At 39.5% G+C, this 18,012-nt stretch overlaps 1 protein-coding gene across 2 annotated transcripts in view; it reads left to right on the top strand.

Moving 5' to 3' along the window:
• Nucleotides 1-89: 89 nt before the first annotated feature.
• Nucleotides 90-18,012, top strand: part of PARG (poly(ADP-ribose) glycohydrolase) — a 61,773-nt gene continuing 43,850 nt past the window's right edge. Inside the window, exons 1-7 of one of the 2 annotated variants that reach the window (XM_063163939.1) lie at nt 90-234; nt 3,066-3,132; nt 5,509-6,483; nt 7,490-7,673; nt 9,526-9,648; nt 10,389-10,472; nt 11,573-11,647. In XM_063163939.1, the coding sequence (XP_063020009.1) occupies nt 99-234; nt 3,066-3,132; nt 5,509-6,483; nt 7,490-7,673; nt 9,526-9,648; nt 10,389-10,472; nt 11,573-11,647 (1,644 nt within the window). In that variant the 5' untranslated portion in view covers nt 90-98. Of the gene's footprint in view, nt 235-3,065; nt 3,133-5,508; nt 6,484-7,486; nt 7,674-9,525; nt 9,649-10,388; nt 10,473-11,572; nt 11,648-18,012 lie in introns of both variants that reach the window. The other variant, XM_063163938.1, reaches the window with a different exon arrangement.

The following is an 18,012-nucleotide window of genomic DNA, read 5'->3' as shown; positions in this document are numbered from 1 at the left end:
CGGAGGATGCGGACGGGCGGAGCCGCTGCCGCAGCGTCGCGCCGTCCCCGGGGGGCGGGTGCTGGCCGGCCCCGGCGGGCAGGGCGGCCCCGCCGAGGATGAGCGCGGGCTGCGGGCGGGAACCCCCGCGGAAGAAAGCCCGGTCCGGCCCCGGCAGCCCCGGCGGCGGCTCCCAGGGAGAGCGGCAGGAGGGGCCCGGGGGCAGCAGCTCCGCCACCGCCGTGGGGAACAAAGGTTTGTAGCGGCCCCGGGGCGGCGGGAGCGGCCGGGTGCGGAGCGGGGCTCGCTGGCGGTCGTGCCGCCCCCGCCTCCTGCTCGCTGAGCGGTGCGGGACAGCGGCGGTGCCCGCGGAGCCCGGGCTGCGCTGAGCCGGCCCAGCCGGGAGCACTGCTCGGCGCCCCCCGCCAGCCCGACCCGCCCGCTGGGGCTGGGCGAGAGCAGCCGGAGGTGACCGGGCCGGAGGCTCCGAGGCTCCGAGTCCCTCTCTGCCGCTCAGGGCGTCTCTGCCGGGCTGCTGCCGGCCCGGGCAGCGCTGGGGCCGCGTGTGCCTCTGCACGGAGCCTCCCCGCAGCTGCCCTTCCTCTTCGGGCTGGAATTGTCTCTAACTCCTCTTCCCGCTGCCAGCGCGTCCCCTGTGTCCCAGCCCCGTGGTGTGATCACTGCCCGTGCTTCCCCTTCCAGGATCTTTGCACCGCTTTTGTGCCTGATTCTTTGCAAGTTTCCACTCATAGTGCAAATCACCGACGAGAGGTGTGAGCCGCTAAAGGTAGCGTGTTCCCCAAGAGAGGGACAGATATTTCCTGCGGGATAAAAGGCAGTCAGCGGGGTTGTGCCAGGCTGTCACACAGGCAGAGCCCAGAGCAGTGACAGGAGCTCACATCAGCACGTGGCTGCCAGCTTGGAGCGCTGCTGGCCCCATGGGCGCGGTGGCTGCTCCTCCTGCCGCCCAACAGGGCTGCGTAGGCGAAGTTCCCACGTGGCTGTCTTAGTTTTGTTTTCTGTTTGGAGCTAACGCTGTCAAACTACATTTTTAACGCACCTCTTTCAGAAATAGAAAGGAATGCATGGAAAGGGAAAAAGGCTGCAAGCAGATTTGCTGTCATCTGCAGCTGATGAGTGAAACCTCACTAAGCCCTAACTAGCTTTGAGTAGAGGTTAGTTTGGAGTTAGAGGTGTACACTCCTACAGAGTAAATGAGAATCTTCTGAAAATTAGGGTGTTTTCCTCAAAGGTAGATTTTAGGCGATTATTTGTTTTGTGGGAATGGTTTCAGTTATCTTGAGTAGAAATAAATATGCCATAAACAAAAAAAGCAGCAAAGTCTAGTTCTGTTTACTCTGAAAATAAGCATGGGTCGTCTTTTTGTTGCCTCTTGTTCCCATCACCTTACCTGTAGCCAAAAGCCATGCTGGAAGGATGAAAGTGATGTGTGTTATGTTGGTTGGAGGGCCTGTGTGGCTGCTCAGATGTTGAAGTTCAACATAAAGCCATTTTGTTCTGTTCTGGTGCTGCTGCAGTCATTTCTATTTCTTGTGCTAATGAATAAGTAATTCTTCCTGAGCACAAGTTTACACCTCAAGAGGTAGTCAGCTGCCTTTGAAGAGGTTTATTTGTCCCATGTTTTAACATGTCTCTTCAGGTTTTTGTGTTTGCTGGTTTTTTTTTTTTTGGCTGCTTACCTGTAGGCAATTTGGATTATCACTTCAAATGTTAGGAGAGGGTGAAATTTGCTAATCAGAATAACTACTAGATTTAAGTTTAGTGACTCTTTGGAAATAAAAATATTTGCGCTGTTGTTTGTGCCATTACAGAATAACTGAAAATTATTTTAGTGTTTTTTGGAGATTACTTCTAAAACTTGTGGCATCCTCTGATGAGGGTGTTTGAGCAGCAGCTGTGTAAGAGTGTTCAAGGCCTTGAATGTTGGGGAAAGCGTTTATGAAACAATGTCTCATAAGTAACCTCTGGCCTCAGCCATCTTTGTTACAAGTTACACAACCTCCATTTGCAGGAGGCTGCTGAGACTTCCCATCCTCGGAATCAGAAGAGCCAGGCATGATTTAGTGGCTTTGAAGTTCTGCAAAACTGTTTTTACAGTGAGGCACTCGAGCTGTTCCTTGCCCTGCTGAAAGCAGTGCCAGGGAGGTGCTTTCTCTTGGCAAGTGGAAAGAGAGGGAATTGTAGCTAAGTTGTCAAATTTGCAGAATATCTTTAAATAACAACAAAACTAAATACCCCTTCTACTAATAAAGACTGTTTTCCACTTTTGAAAGAATTGCTTTGAATTTTTTCTCCTCATTTTCCTCCAAGTCTCTGCATAATTAATTCACATGTTGCTGTTCTATTGACACCTTGTGTGACCTGCAGCAACACACCGATAAGAACTGAGGTGTTGGTAGTAAATCTGAAGAAATTGTGTCCTTCATTTTGTTTAGGAGAGTAAGTATTGAAAAGCTTTTCAAACTGTTTATGGATGAGGGGAAAGGAAAAGTCCTTTCCTTTGTCACTTATAGGGTGTGCCATGCTTATATTGAGCCTCATGTTTCACAGTATGCTACATACAAATAAAGTTCTTGGATGGGTCCTCAAAAGTGCCTTGTTGTTTCTTCTTTTTTGATTTTAAGTTATGTTATGTTGCCTCTTCATTCCAAAATTCAGCAGAAGCTTTTGGGGCTCACTGTGGTGGTGGCTAAAGGTAGTGATGGGAGCTAGAAAGTTCAAGTTCCTTTGGTTGTTTTCTTTGAATTCTACACATTCATTGTATGTTTCTAACCTTTTAATTATATTTTAAAAAAAGGTTGGAGGAAAGAAATCCCACCACATACCATGCCCGGAATTTATAAAGATTATTACAAAAGCTACAGCTGCTGACTGATGCAAATTAAATATTGTATCACATGTAGTTTTAATACTGTTAATGTATGGATGCTCCTATAGCAGAGATGCTAATGAGGGCTTAATTGGAGGTGTTTTTATCTTCACCCAGTACAAGTTATCTTTTTCATATGCAATGATGTTGCAGTTTCATCATGTTTCATGTAGTAACTGTGAACTGTGGTTTTCAGTTTGTAAACAGCAGACAATTACCAGTTGGTTGGAGAATAAAGGACCCAAGACAACGGAGTCCAAAAGGTAAAAAGCACAACATAAACTTGTTCAGAAGGTGTGTTCTCTGAGGGGCCTGGTGGGAGCTGGGAGTGCAGGTTGCCAGTGCAGCTAAATGGAGGCAGCCCCAATTTCTGCTGCTTTCCTTACCTTGGCACATCCTCTTGAGTAATAAGCAAATAGATTCACTACAAACAGCCAACTAGTGCCCCTCCCATCCTCTCTAAACACCCAAGCACAAACTTATTGCTGACATAGATTCCTGAAGCATGTCACTGTTTAGGTGAATAAATACATCTGCTCCTGCAAAGCAAAAGATGGGAACCTGGAGCAGGGAAAGGCAAAGTGGGAGTGTTGCTTCCAGTGGCAGCCTAACAGTTGATCAATTCGGTTGTAATACCACACTATGTCTTTGATGAAGTGCTGCTTTCAGTTTTGTTTGACATAGGGCACATAGGACACAATTGCAGATTTGCACTGATAATCCTGTAACCAACTCACTGTTGTTAATTTAAGACAAAAATCTCTTTTGGTTTGTCTCATTGGACTGCAAGTGTAGTTTAAAATATGTGCAGTTGGTTTGATTACAGCTAGAATTTACAGGTGTTCAAATGTACATTGAAGCTTTTATTATGGAAGGTGTTAAAAATTTTTGCTGCTGAATGATACCAGGTAAAGTTTGATATTTTCAACTAATTTGGTCTGTCAGACGCAGGGATTGCACAGCTGCCTTAAAGTTGTACTCCAAAGAGCTTAACTGTCTGGTGCAGAGGAATATCAGAATTTTTTTTTCTGTAGTTGTAAATGTGCTGATTTAGTTTTCTTTGGTGTTTGCTAATAAATAGAGACCCAAGTCCATAGCAGTGCTAAAAATAGTTGGGAGGACTTGTGATAATGGTTAATACAGAAGTATGCAGGACTAATTGAAGGCATACAGGTTCCACTAAATCAAAGATGTTAAGAGGATTCTTAAGGAGGAAATTAATTATTTTAGTTTTTTAAAATTCCCTTTAGAGCATTGCTCTTCTATGCCCTTCTCCATCCCTGCTGACAGATTAGAGCCTTGGCAACTTTAAGAAGCAGATTTGTTGTGTAAACATTTCATGTGCCTTTCTATTACAGTTAACATCACAATTTTAGTTTAAGTTTGTCTTTGTGTTAGATTTAATTTCTCAAGTTGGCAGTAGATATTGTCCATACCTTTAAAGAGTAATTGAGATGGCAGCAGTATGAACTCTTGTTTTTGTTCATCAAAATTTGCAGGAATAAATGCATACATGGGAAGCTAAATTATGAAATAAAGCACTCAAAAATCCTTTTGTTTTCAAATAATCATCGTGTGGATGCAGTTCCAAGCTATTATCTCTCCTTATCCTGAGTGGTCATTTAGAACAGGATCTGTTACCATTCATGGAGAAAGTTAATGCCTTCAGGAATCTATAGTCTGTTAAAATGTCCAGTGGCGGAATTTAGGATGGTGTGGTAATTGTATCTTTTCTTAGTTAGTGTAAAAGGGAAGCTGGGCAGTGGCCAGAGTTCAGTGTGCTCAGTTTGCATTGGGAGTATACAGTAACAATACATTCAGGAGGAAATACTGTTCAGAGTGGTGTGTTCACCAAGAGTAGTCAGGTTTTTTTTAATATTCATGTGTCCTCAAAGTAATTTTATTTATCAATACACTGACACATAAATTATGTGACACGTAAAATATATAAATGCAAAATGAATTTCTGACATCTGGTCATACAAAACTAGATTCATTTCCCTGTGTTATCATTAGGAAATATTTCTATCCTGCCCAACATAAAGACAAATCAGGTTATTTTTCTCTTAAAAACCTCCTTTAATTTTTATTATCAGTTTGAAATATATTTTACACTTGAGCTTTTCTATGGAGTTTTTTTAAAGTCATGGGCTGTTTATAAAAGTGAGGAAGTAATAGGAGACTTTGGACTGCTGCAGCCTATTCTTTGATGAATTTGTAGCTCTGAGGGAATGGCCATAAAATCATTGATTTCCTTGCTCATTGTATTTAATGGATAAAAATAAAAGTTATGGAGGACTTTTTCACAACTTCTAGAGTTTTTTTTTTCATCTGGAGAAAATAGGTCAATAATAGCTTCATAATGTTTAGATTTGAAGATAAGGAAATGAATGACTGGAATAGATTCCTGAGATAAGCAGCTGATTGATCATCCTTTGGAGACTTTAAATGGAAATGGATTGCTAGTGAGCTACAGTCCTCAGTGCAGTAAAACCTGTTGCTCCTGGTAGTGTTCACTTACAGAGTAGAATGAATAAAAATCTGTGCTTTCTGTTTGTTTATTATTGTTCCTTTAAAAAATATGCTCAGAAATTTCATTTGGAAATAAGACATTGAATTCTCTTACTTCTTTTCCACAGCTTGCACAGCAAAATTAATAACAAAACTGAAGCAAATCCTAAGATGACTTCCGTTAAAAAAGAGAACTTTTGTGAGAATGATGTGAAAAAGTTAGAGAATACTTGTCAGCAAAATAATGCAAAAATATCTGTGGAAGCTGGTGCAAAGCAAGTAAATTTGCCTCAGACAGGCAGCATGTGTAGCTGGGAGGCTGAGGAAAAAGATGCAGTCTTAGATACAGATGCTGTGAAGGGGCTGCAGTCTGCAGAGCTCTTTAAAAATGCCAACATTGATCAGATGCACAAAACTGGCAAGCAGAGGGGCTCTGAAGAAAGCAGTGCCTCTTGGACCCAGAGGAAGGTGTCAGCAGGCCGGGCTTCAAAAGCAGGAAATTCCAAACCTTCAAAAGACATGGAGACAGATGGACAGGTGGCTTCATGCAATCCACAGAAGCTGAAGAGTTGCAATTCTGTCTGTTTAACGGGTGAGCAAGAGGAGGGGGATGTAGTTCCAGAAAGTCCACTTTCAGATGCTGGTTGTGATGCCTGTATATCTGATCTTGGAGGTCCTGAGAAACTGAGCAAATGTCAGAGCAGTTCAGGGGACTCACCTGCTTTTGAGAAAGAAAGTGAACCAGAGTCACCAATGGATGTGGACAATTCTAAAAATAGCTGCCATGGGTCAGAGGCTGATGAAGAAACAAGTCCCTTTCTGGATGAACGAGAGGAGATTAATATGTCAAAACCCATAAACAAATCTTTTAGAATTCAATATGGGGATGCTGAATTGGAGTCAAGGAAATCACGATTTTCTGCCAAGGGCTGTGAAAGCTTTGAGGAAGTAGATAATTCTGTTAAAGAGGACACTCTGCATACAAAGGCACCTGGGATCTCCTCTGTTCCATCATCAGAATGCAAAGGTGCAAAACAGGGTGTGAAGAGAGACTCCAAAATCACTTCTCACTTCATGAGGATACCTAAAGTTGAGGAGAAAAGGTAGTGTTCTCTCTGCTTCTTCATCTGTTTTTTTTTTTTGTGCTTGAAAATTTCCTCCTTGGTGATAGAGTTTCAGAGGCTGTATTGTATAAAGGATTTTGCAAAATATATATTAAGATACAAAGACAACAGATGTAAGATTGAAATAACTTATTTTTAATGGGGCTGTTTGTGGGAATTTTGAAGGGTATGTTTGTCCAGTGCAATTCTTAGAATTCTTATTAGTTTGATCTGACAAAAATAGTGAATCTGTTTTGTTGAACTGTCAATGCTGTGATGCTTTAATTGAAATAGACATGGGAAAATTCACGTGTAGAGATGTTCGGGGTTTTTTGTTGATGTTTTTTGGATTTGGATTTGGGTGGGTTTTCTTGGTTTGTTTTGTTTGGCTCTATTCATAATTTGGGAGAGAGGACTGGTGATAACACTGCAGCAATGGGAACAGGAGCCCTGAGCATGACACGGGACTGACTGCAGCCAGGTGTTGTGGAAAGGAAAAAGGATAATCTCTGCTCCAAAGGCCTTAGATTTGAGTGGGAGCTGAGAAAGTGAATAAGTGTCTAAGGAGTGAGCAGAAACAAAAGGACTCTGTATTTTGGCATAACATGCAATTCTTTGACTTGACTCAAGTCCATCAAGTAGGGCTAGAAAGTCATTTTGCACATCTTTACTGGGGCATGGTCCATGGATGAACAGATCCTGTTGGGAAGGAACATGGCTCTGCAGAGGAATACCCTGCTTTGCTAACCCACTGCAGTTCTGGGAAGGGTTTTGTCAGCCTCTAGAGTAGAGGGTTTTGGTGGAAATGAACTTGTGTGTCTTGGGGAGGGGAGGGTTGGTCGTGGTGGAAGTTCTCCCCAAATAAAGCTTTGGCTTGAGGCTGCAGCAAAGGCTGGCAAATAAACTGCCTGCTATCGCTGTAACCCTGGGGTGGAAGTTTGTGTATTTTTCTATCAAATTTTTCAGCGGAGATAAAATGTTTCAATGCATTGTATTTTAACAGCAGGAAAGAAAAGTGTGAATTCAAACCCCAGAGGCCCGGAAGGAAGGTTGCTAAATACACACCACCTCCTCTGCCGAGCAACAAGAAATGGTTTGGAACCCCGATTGAGGAGATGAGGAGGATGCCGGCGTGTGGGGCCCGGCTGCCCCACCTGCGGCCCTCGGCCACCCACACCGTCACCGTCAGGGTACTGTCAGGCATGCCGTGCATTGATGCAGCCAAATCCTGCCTCTAGTGTTCAGTCAGGCATGCCTTGCATTGATGCAGCCAAATCCTGCCCCTAGTGTTCAGTCATGCATGCCGTGCATTGATGCAGCCAAATCCTGCCTCTAGTGTTCAGTCATGCATGCCTTGCATTGCTCCAGCCACACTCCTGCCCCTAGTGTTCAGTAATGCATGCCTTGCATTGCTCCAGCCACACTCCTGACCTAGTGTTCAGTAATGCATGCCTTGCATTGCTCCAGCCACACTCCTGACCTAGTGTTCAGTAATGCATGCCTTGCATTGCTCCAGCCACACTCCTGACCTAGTGTTCAGTAATGCATTGCTCCAGCCACACTCCTGCCCTAGTGTTCAGTCATGTGAAATGCCACCTGTCTTGCCACTCCTGGGGCAACTGATTTCCTGAAAATTGGCTCTTCTGGTGCATAGAATTAGGATAATGAGATTCAAATGAAAAGCAGAGTTTTGCTGCCTCTGTCTTGTTAGGGGCAAGTAGTTTTGTTTTGTGGGGGGTTGTGAGTTCTTCCTTGACTGAGTTGTAAAGTTTGAGAATTTAGATATGTCTACAAGTAAATTTGGTACTTCCAAAATATTCATGCTATGTTTTCATTTTAATGTAATTTGGTTTGGGTTTAAGACATACGAAAGGCTCAAGATAGTCAAGATATGGAAAAGAAAAGGAATGAAACAGAATTTCTTGCTATTTTACCACTGCATTTTAAATAAAATCTTATAAGTTTTCCTTTAATCCTTTGGATTATGCAATCCAATTATTGTTGAAACGAAACATGACTAGGGGACTATGAGGTGATGGATAAATCCTGACCAAAAGAAAGGCACATTGAGTTTAAATACTTATTCTGAGAGACTTAATTCTGTTAGAGGGCTAAATAGCAAATTAAGTCTTTAAGAATGTGGTGTTCTTTTTTTTTTTACTTTTCTGATGTTCTCTGGAGTAAACTTGAGACATTGCTCTAGCTATAGTGATTCCTCATCCCTTTCAGTGTTAGGTTAAAAGTACTATTTCTGCATATAACTGTCATATTCACATTTTCTGAAAAATCCCTTCACCCAGGATTTTTTCCCTGGGAAGCAGAGAAGCCTCAAAGAAAAATGTAAACAAATATTATCTCATTTGCTTCTCCTGTGTTGTGCTCATGTGGAATGTGTTTGGAGATTGCTTACCCACAGGTGATTGTTCCATTGGGTTCTGCTGTGGGTTGTTTTCACTCTTTGGCCAATCAGGGCCAAGCTGTGTCAGGACTCTGGAGAGAGTCACGACTTTTCATTGTTATCTTTTTAGCCTTCTGTAAGTATCCTTTCTGTATTCTTCAGTATAGTTTAGTATAGCATTCTTTAATATAATATAGTATGATAAAATAATAAATTAGCCTTCTGAGAACATGGAGTCAAATTCATCATTCCTCCCTGCCATGGGCACCCTGCTAACACGATATATAACTATGGCTACATTTGGAACTACATTTTGAAAATACTTGGATGAAATGTGTAGATACTTAAATTGATGAATGAGGAAATCTTTAGGTGATGATTTGAGATACAGTAAGTAATTGATTATATTGCTTGATTTGAGTGTGTTAAGGTGGCATCCTTTTCAACAAGTGTAATGTAAGATTAACAGGTGGATTTTTTTCTGAGTAGCTATCATGTGGCCAGTTTGTAACTTTCCCCTTTCCAAAAAGGATGGCTGTAGATGAGAGCTTTTTAAACTGTGTTTTTGCTTAGTTTTTATTTCTTCCACTTAAAAACTTGAAAGTAGAGTCTGATTTTTTTTTCCCTGTCCTTTTGTGTTACAGGTAGATCTTCTGAGGGAAGGAGAGGTACCTAAACCTTTTCCAACTCACTACAAAGATCTGTGGGACAACAAGCATGTTAAAATGCCCTGCTCAGAACAAAATTTATACCCTGTAGAGGATGAGGTAAGATTAAGTATTTACAGTTGTGTGATCAAATAAGTTTGTTTCCACATAGATGAGTTTTCAGTTTACTGCATTTGCTCAATTGTCAGACTGACTATGGAATTAGAAAATCAAGTCTGAAAAACTGGATTTTGGGTCATGATGCTTCAGACAGAGCAGAAGACTTTTTTTTTCCTGGTAATTATTTTACATAGCAAATGATTTGATGATATATATATTTCTATACTTATATGGAGTTTAAACTCGAACGCCTTATAAATAATATATTTATTTACTTACATATTTATATGTTATCTATTATGTGTGTGTGAAGCAATTTGCAATTTCAACACATGTGAATGAATTTGTAAGCACAGTTTGATTATAATACTCTGTCAGGTATTGCTGATAGTGAGGTGTATCTGTTGTTGTTCTGCTAAAACAATTGCAGAGATTAGCCCTGCATACTTGTTGGTCTGGTATTTCTTGTCAGTGCTTGAGACTTAAACATACCCACTGAAGTACTTCAGACTAGGGTGAATGTAATCAGCAAATGTGTCCTGTAGTAAAAACTCTATAATGATTATTGATACTTGACTCAGAAACAAAGAATTTTTATAGCCTCTATTAAATACACTTAGTCTTTTCACATACCAATTTTACAAATGACAAATTATAAAAAATTTTACAGATTTTTTATAAATGTGTCTTTATGTTGTGATTAATTTAATTTGACTTTGTTTTGGGCTTTTACTTTAAAGAATGGAGATAGAACGGCTGGAAGTCGATGGGAACTAATCCAAACTGCCTTACTTAACAAATTTACCTGCTCACATGATTTGAAGGTAAGCCTGTCAGTTTGAAATCAAGTCTATCTGCATATAAATACATTCAGGTTGTCTGTGTACTACCAGTGATTCTGTCTTGGTTCTATTTGTTTAATGACTTACTTACAAAAATAAATTATGAAAAATTCTCTGCTGTTTAAGGAATTTCTTAATAATGAGGACTAAGTGTTGTTACCAGTGAATTTATTCAGATTATTTGAATGAATTGCCATTTTTAGGTCTACACAAAACTCTGTTTGTCCAGCAGTATATCCTAGTCTGTGGTAAATATAGCATGAGGGTTTTGAGTAGCCAGATGGTTGGGGATGCACAGGTGAGAGCTGGAAATAGTAACTCCTCGCATCAGTTCACTCCACTGAAATCACTGTTCAAGCTGCTGACAGAAATCTGTAGATTTTGGAGACTAATGGCTCTTGATGACTTTTACAGTTATGTTGGCACAAAGTCTTACAGTAACATGAATACTGATTTGGAGCAGCTTAGAGTTGCTATTATGTTTTTTTGATGAAGAATAATGTAATTTAGGTTATGCCTGAAAGGCAGGGAAGGAGGAGGATGCTATAGATAAACTTTAAATGAACAAATAGACCTTCCCCAGCAACTGAAGAAACTTCCCTTGATGATATTTTGTTTTTTTTTGTTTTTTTTTTTTTTTTTCTTGTGACTTTTTTAAGGGTGTTGTTGTTTAAAAGAGTATATTTAATTTGCTGTGGTTCTGATTTTTTTAAGTAGCTAAACTGGTACAACTTCTGCTATATTGCTTTTATACCTTAAATAACTTTTATTGGTACTGTTAAAAGAGCAAGCATGGGATGGGAAACATTTATGTTGTTTGTTGGGAGATATGCCTTGTCTTACTTTGTGTTAGGAGAAAAAACTCCATAGACTGAAGCTTATTCATTGCTAAAGCCAAACCAGAGAGTTCAGTATCAAGGATTTTCTCTATATTAATAGAGCAAATTAAGTGTTCTGGATTTTGGTAGGCTCTGTGGAAGGTTTTAGCCACCAGATGGTGCTGCTCCTTCAAGAAGGAAATTTCCTAAAATGGTTTTTCTTCCATTAATAATTAGCTCTGTTTTGTTGTGCTTCTTCCTTAGGAGGCCATATTGAGGTACAATGTTGCTTATTCCAAGAAATGGGACTTCACAGCTCTTACTGACTTCTGTGAGAAGGTAAAACAAGTTGATTTAAAATAGGAAGAAAAGTAATATGAAAGTGACTGTTTTGCCTATATGTCTCAATGCTTTTAGCATTATTTCCATTTTCAAGAGTAAAAGTTTCCAGTTGTCAGATATCTAAGTGAGCAGGTATTTAGCTGGTAATTTCAGCTGAAACAATAATTATATGTTATAAACTGACTTAATTTTAAATTTTTACATGTAATTTGGTTTCTTCAGTAATGTCTAAGCTTCCTGAGAGTAAGGTGAGAAATGCCCTTTTCCTGGTTTATGGCAACCAGATTTATTAAGAAATCATATTAATATTTCCAGTGTAATTTTTTTTTGTTTTAAAAAGTGTTTTTTTTTTTTTTTTTTTTTTGTAAAACTTTAATGTTTTATTGCAGTGGTGTTTGTATAGACTGTGCTTTGCTGCTATAGCAGGAAAATTTTGCTGTTTGGTGAGGTGGTGAATTTAAACTGTAGAGCCTTTGAAAGACTGGGATGGATTTTATACTTTCAAGTATTAGGTATTAGTACTTTCATGGGAAGGATGGAAAAGGGAGATGAATAGTAGGTCTCAAATGCAAGTTGGGCTAATATTAATGTACATCCTGAATGACACTTAGAAACTATGGTAAATAGGGTAAATTAAAGCATAATGAAAGGTTAAATGAGATGCAGTATTGTTCTCTTGTTGTATTTTTCTTCAGTACTTCTAAAACACACATACTTGTTTTTGTGAGAGGGGCTTGCTAAGATCTATTAAGACTCAGTGGAAACTAGATTTGATTTGAAGTGAATTTTGTTTGTTATGTATGTGAATAGATGTTTGCTGAGGCTGTGTGATCAGAGGAGCTGTTCTGCTCTCTCTGTTGCCTGTCTCCATTGCTCTTTCACAGAATGAATTTTCATTTGCATGCAGCACAGTATTATTACTGCTGACAAAAGGCACCTATAAAAATCCCAGTGGTATCATACTTGCAACCCATAAGAGCTGCTCTGCTCACCCATCTTGCAGATTTAGTGCTCCCCCCTCTCATCTCTGGGGTCCCTGACATGGCTCCATGGTAGAGGCTGTGGGCAGTCAGTGTCTGCTCCTATTGACTCTCCTGCTGAGCAAAATTAACTTGGCCTGTTGGGTAACTCTTGTGTTACTGGAGTATGCATACTTAAATTAGAATATTTTAAAGTATGAGTGCTGCTCAGTTAAAAATCTGACTCAGGAACAGAACAGATTTACATCATATTGCTACAAGCACAACTGAGCTTGTCCTGATGTGTCACAGTGTGCATTTGGGATTTTGGAAACTCTGGGTGATTAGATTCAGAGCTCATCAGCCAGAGAGCATAAGTAATGTCAGCTGTCTCCAGAGGAGGGGGAACAATAGGGAAATAAACTGGGGATCAGGCATCAATCTTTCATGAGGATGAAAAGGAAATTTCTGTATCCTGGGAATGATGATTTATTTGTGTGGTTCTCAGATGAAGGGTGGAGATCTGTTTCATATACAGATTTTCAGCCAAGTTAAAAGAGTGTGCAGTAGTATTTTAAATAAGAAACAGTGAAGAGCTTGTGACAGAGTTGCCCCTTGTAGACCACAGGAGCAAAAGCAAGCCCTGGGTTGCTTTGTTGAATATATTGAGTTTATGTGGAGGGGTTAGATTTTGCAGAGAAATGCTTGAATTTTTCCATTATTAAGGGATGTGTGAACTTTCCAAGCTTTGTAAACAAACAAGGCATCTGCTTTCAAAGAATGCTTGCAGTCTAAGTGAGCGGATCTTGTGTGAAAGTTGACATCCTCTGTGGAAATGACCTAAATATACTGGCTATAGTGAGCTGTAGTGCTTTTGAATTTACTGTATTTATGAGTTAATGATTAAGGGCTTACCATTAGCCTGTGTATTTTTTCTGGTTTATCCTTTGATTTTGAGGGTACAGAGGAGCTGTTTCAGGTTTGCCCAGCCAAGGTTGAGCAGGTTGGTTAGAAGGAAAGCTGGTCTGAGTAATCAGCTCAAAGGGAGTGGCAGCAGCTCAACAGAAGGAGATGTGGTCACAAATATATCTTAAAAGAAAAAGATTAAAACAGAGTCTGTGATTGTCAGATATGTATTTATATTGTTGGGCACTATTGACTTCCAGTGCCTGCTTAACCAAGGATTTGTAGTGTGATTTAGAAGGGAGCTGTGTCTGTAAATCTAGTGGTGTCTGTTTGGAGGATTATTCAGATATTACTTCAGTAGGTCTGTGTTTGGTTATAAAGTGCCTTTTGTTATTTTATCTTCTGCTTATGGGCACAGCTCATCTTATCTACTAATCTCTTAAATACTGTCATATTGGGGTTCCTATTTTAGGTAGCTCCTTGCAAGTTATACTATCAAAATACGCTTTATTTTTAAACACTACTTTGTAAGATTCAAGTCAATTTCCTTATAATAACAATAATTACCAGTTTATTTGGCTTAGGTTTATTTCCCCTTAGGATGAAAGCGCTCTCAGCTTCCTTAACTAATGGGAAATAAATGTCATGTATGTGAGCCAAGATTTTTTTTCGGAACAACACAGCCTGCAAGTTCTGCAGTTTGGTCAAAGTGTTGCCAGAAGAGGGAGCTCTCACACTTTCCAAAGGATTCTCTTGAATCTCAGTTAATGTGTGGAGTATAATTCCTGTGTATACAGTGAGGTAAATTGGGATGTTTGGATTCCTTTCTGTTTCTTTTGACAGTTTCATAGAACTTGTATATAGAACATAGAACTTGCTCATAGAACAGTGTATGTAAAGATCTTGGTGGCTGTTTACTTCAGATATCTGACTCTTTTGCTGTTCTCTACAGAATTTCCACAGTGTTGTATTCATTTGTTTTGCCATCTGTCTGTTGATATTGGCATACATGCTTAGAATTTCTTCAAATTATTACTTTGTGGATGAAAATTTTTACCTCCAATATTTTTCTTTGTACATGCAAAATTCTTGTCTTCTTGGACAAGAGGACAAGACTTGGAAATCATCCTTACATCTGATTTCCCAGAACTTACCTAGAAGCCAGGAAAGAGTAAGCAACAAGCAGAAAAGGAAATGTGAAGAAACCACTATGGATGGAGCTGTACTGGAACGCACAATGTGTTATAGATGAGCTTTATTTCTGGGAGTGATGATGGTTGGATGTTAATTACATGCTTTTGCTCAATGGTGCCATGCACTGTGGTAGTTTTTATTTCTCTTTCTTCTGGATTTGCCATTCCACTTCCAGGCAAAACCAAGTTCTTTTTCTTTTTCTCAAGTGCATGAAATAACAAGTCTGGTTAGGTCACTCAGGAGTTATGCCTTAGACTAATCTGTGACAACAGCAACTTGATCTAAAGGGAATAGTAGGGCTCTATCATTTAAGAGAATTGCATGGTTTGCTGCTGTAGATTGGGTCTCCTTGTGCTGGACATGCTTTGGTTCTATTATATGCTTTAAAGTCTCTTAGAGCTTAAGCATAATTCTTGTCAATGAACTCTTCCTCTTATTGCTTGCCTCTGTCCTGCCCTTTCAGGAACAGAGGAGTGTTAAAATCTGAAAATGGCACAGGGCAAAGATTGAGTTTAGGTAAATTTGTGTGGCATAGGCTGTGATTGTCTCTGAGCTGCTGCAGCTGGTCTGCCAAATGGATCACAGTACCTCTTGCAGGTTCAGTACAGTGGATCCATAACTATATTTTGTTTGTCTGGAGTCTTTGGTCATTTTGGTGGAAAGTTTAGGAAGTGGAGAACATACAGGGAGAGGAGTCAGGAGTGATGCAAAGGTATGTAATAGTTTCCATATGAGAAATGTTTAAATAAGTGAGGATCATTTCACCTTGTCTTCTTAGTTGAGGGACATAAGTAATGGGTGTAACAGTGTTGTGCAAAAGAAATGTAAGAGAGGGTGAAGAGGAAATGGCTGTCCATTCTTCTAGCACAGCAGTTGAGTGTTCTTAGCAGGTAAAGGTTTCAACACCAGACAAAAGTACTTACTGAGATACTGAATGCTGTGGAACTCCTTGTCAGGGGAGCTAGAGGATGCTGTGGCCTTACTTCAGGTTTTGAAGGAATTTGGAGAAATTGCTGTTATAAAGATCTCATTGACACCCACAGAGGGCTCTGGGAATTGCTGGTACTGATTACTGCAAATGAGGAAGTGCTGCTGATTACCTGTGCTTCTTGCTGTTATAGACTTTCCCAGGAATCCTTTGTTGCTGTGCTTTCATTCTGCTGTTGTTCTGTTGTACATGGAGCTATTGTCCATTTTACATTCTTATGGCTTGGCTGGATTGAAGCTGAGAGTTGAGACAAGTGGCCTTGTCATGCAGGGTCTGTTGTTGCATAGTGTGCAGTATGAGATGTTGCTGACAGAAAGGTATGGCATCTATACAATAGACTAAGAGGCAAGAATACTAAAGGTCATTGACATTTTAAATGCTTGAATCACTTAAGCCACTTATGCCTTTCAAAATTTGCTTTTCCAGGCTCTCTTTAAACCCTTGGTGCCCACTTGACTCAAGTAGGAATTCTTAGAGGGGATATGCTATCAGTATTTTTACAAAGACACTCTCCACTGTGTAATACTCAATTTCCAACTGTTAGATTTGATTCTAGTATAGAGAAAACTGTGTCTGTGTCTGCAGTGCCTGTGTGTGGATGCCTTGTGGTCTTTTTGTGTTTTGGGAAAGCTGTTGAAGCCAATCAGTCTATTTAATGGCTAGTAATTGCATATTTGCTGTTGATTCCCATGCAAATTCAGCATCCAGGAAATCCTTTTATATTACAAAAGAAGCTTTATAACTTTTACTTTTAGATTTTTCTATGAGATTAAAAGAAAATGATAGTGATATCTAAAAAGAACAGTCTCTTCCCTTCTTTATACTTAATTACAGAGAAGAACCTTCAGCATGAGGGAAGAATTTACCAGACTGCTTTCTCTGTCCTCCTCTTTCTCCTTTTCCAGTCAAGTGTGAGGTCACTGGCTTTAGCCTCCAAACTGACTGTTAGCAATTGGGGTTTTTTGTGGCACAAACCTCAGGTTATTCTAAAATCTGATGAAAAGCCATGTAGCAAGAAAAGAAACTCTCATGGCAAACTGAAGTAATATATTGCTATTTTTCTACACCCTTTAAAAATAGTTGTCTTAGAATTAGAGCTGTAATTAGTTTTGATACAAGATTAGAAAAGGAGTTCTATTTCTCACTTTCCACTAAAACTTACATGATGGATGCTACTGCATGCTGAATCCTTTTAGAAGTCCAGAACAGCTGGCCTGGGAGACTTTGTTACCATCTGCTTTTACATGCAAGTCTCTATTTGTGAGTTTTGAGAACTTCACTTAATGCCTTTTTAAAATTTTCCATAAATGTAATTTAAAAACACATAAACTAAGTAATAAGATAAATATGTAAAGAAATTGATCTATAAATACATCTCTTTCTATTTTTCACAAATACCACACATCCATATTATATATGTTTTGATCTTCCAAAAGTCTGGTTTCCTTTCCTTGCAAAATTGAAGTTAACTCTTGTACTAGAAATTGGTTTTTGTTTTCACAAATTCTTGCCATTTTAATTTCAGCCTAGCAGTATTTGTATGGGTGTGCTCACACACACTTTCTAAAATACCAGTTTTTGTACTGCAGGTGTTGTGTACAGATTCCAGAATAAAAGAGAATGTTCTGAAAGTGAGGAGTGATGGAGCTTGTTACAATGAGTCTTCTTGGTCAAGCCTTTGCACTTAAGAATAATTAAAGTAAATAGAAGAACATTAATGTATTTCATTGAGACACCTAGCATATGTGTGTTGCTGATTGTGGTACAAACCTGTAAAACCTGGGATATCTACAGAAAGTGCTTAGTGCAGTTTTTGGCCAAAGTGTAGTTTCTCATTTAAATGTATGCTACTACCTAGCATACTAGCATGTTTGGGCTGAATTTGCTGCTTTCAGAAAATGTCAGATACAAGTAACTGAGTTACAATAGAGCATACTAAATGATAGAGAACTGAGCAAAAAAATCAGACATGTAAATATTGGCAGTGTGTCTGCTTCCTCTTGAAGAATTGGTTGTATTTTGAGATAACTGAAAAAAAATAAGAACTCACTTTGAATGAAATCCTCTACTTCAATTGCAGAATTGCAAACAGCCACAGAAACACAAAGTCTTTTGTGGGTGTATAGTCTTATCTTTAATAACCTTAAAATTACCTTGAGAAAGTTTTCAAATTACCTGGGTAATTTTGGAAATTATGGTTCCATTTTTTCCTGTTTTTTCAAACTTTGATCTAATAAAATTGCTATAAATCCAACATGTGAAGATGATGCAAATGCAATATAGTATAATTGGATTGTGGTTGAGCTCTAAGATTT

Source organism: Melospiza melodia, chromosome 9 (genome assembly GCF_035770615.1).
Source record: "Melospiza melodia melodia isolate bMelMel2 chromosome 9, bMelMel2.pri, whole genome shotgun sequence".
Lineage (NCBI taxonomy): Eukaryota > Metazoa > Chordata > Aves > Passeriformes > Passerellidae > Melospiza > Melospiza melodia.
The sequence above is the reverse complement of the archived record's forward strand: the minus strand, read 5'-3'. Positions and strand labels throughout refer to the sequence as shown.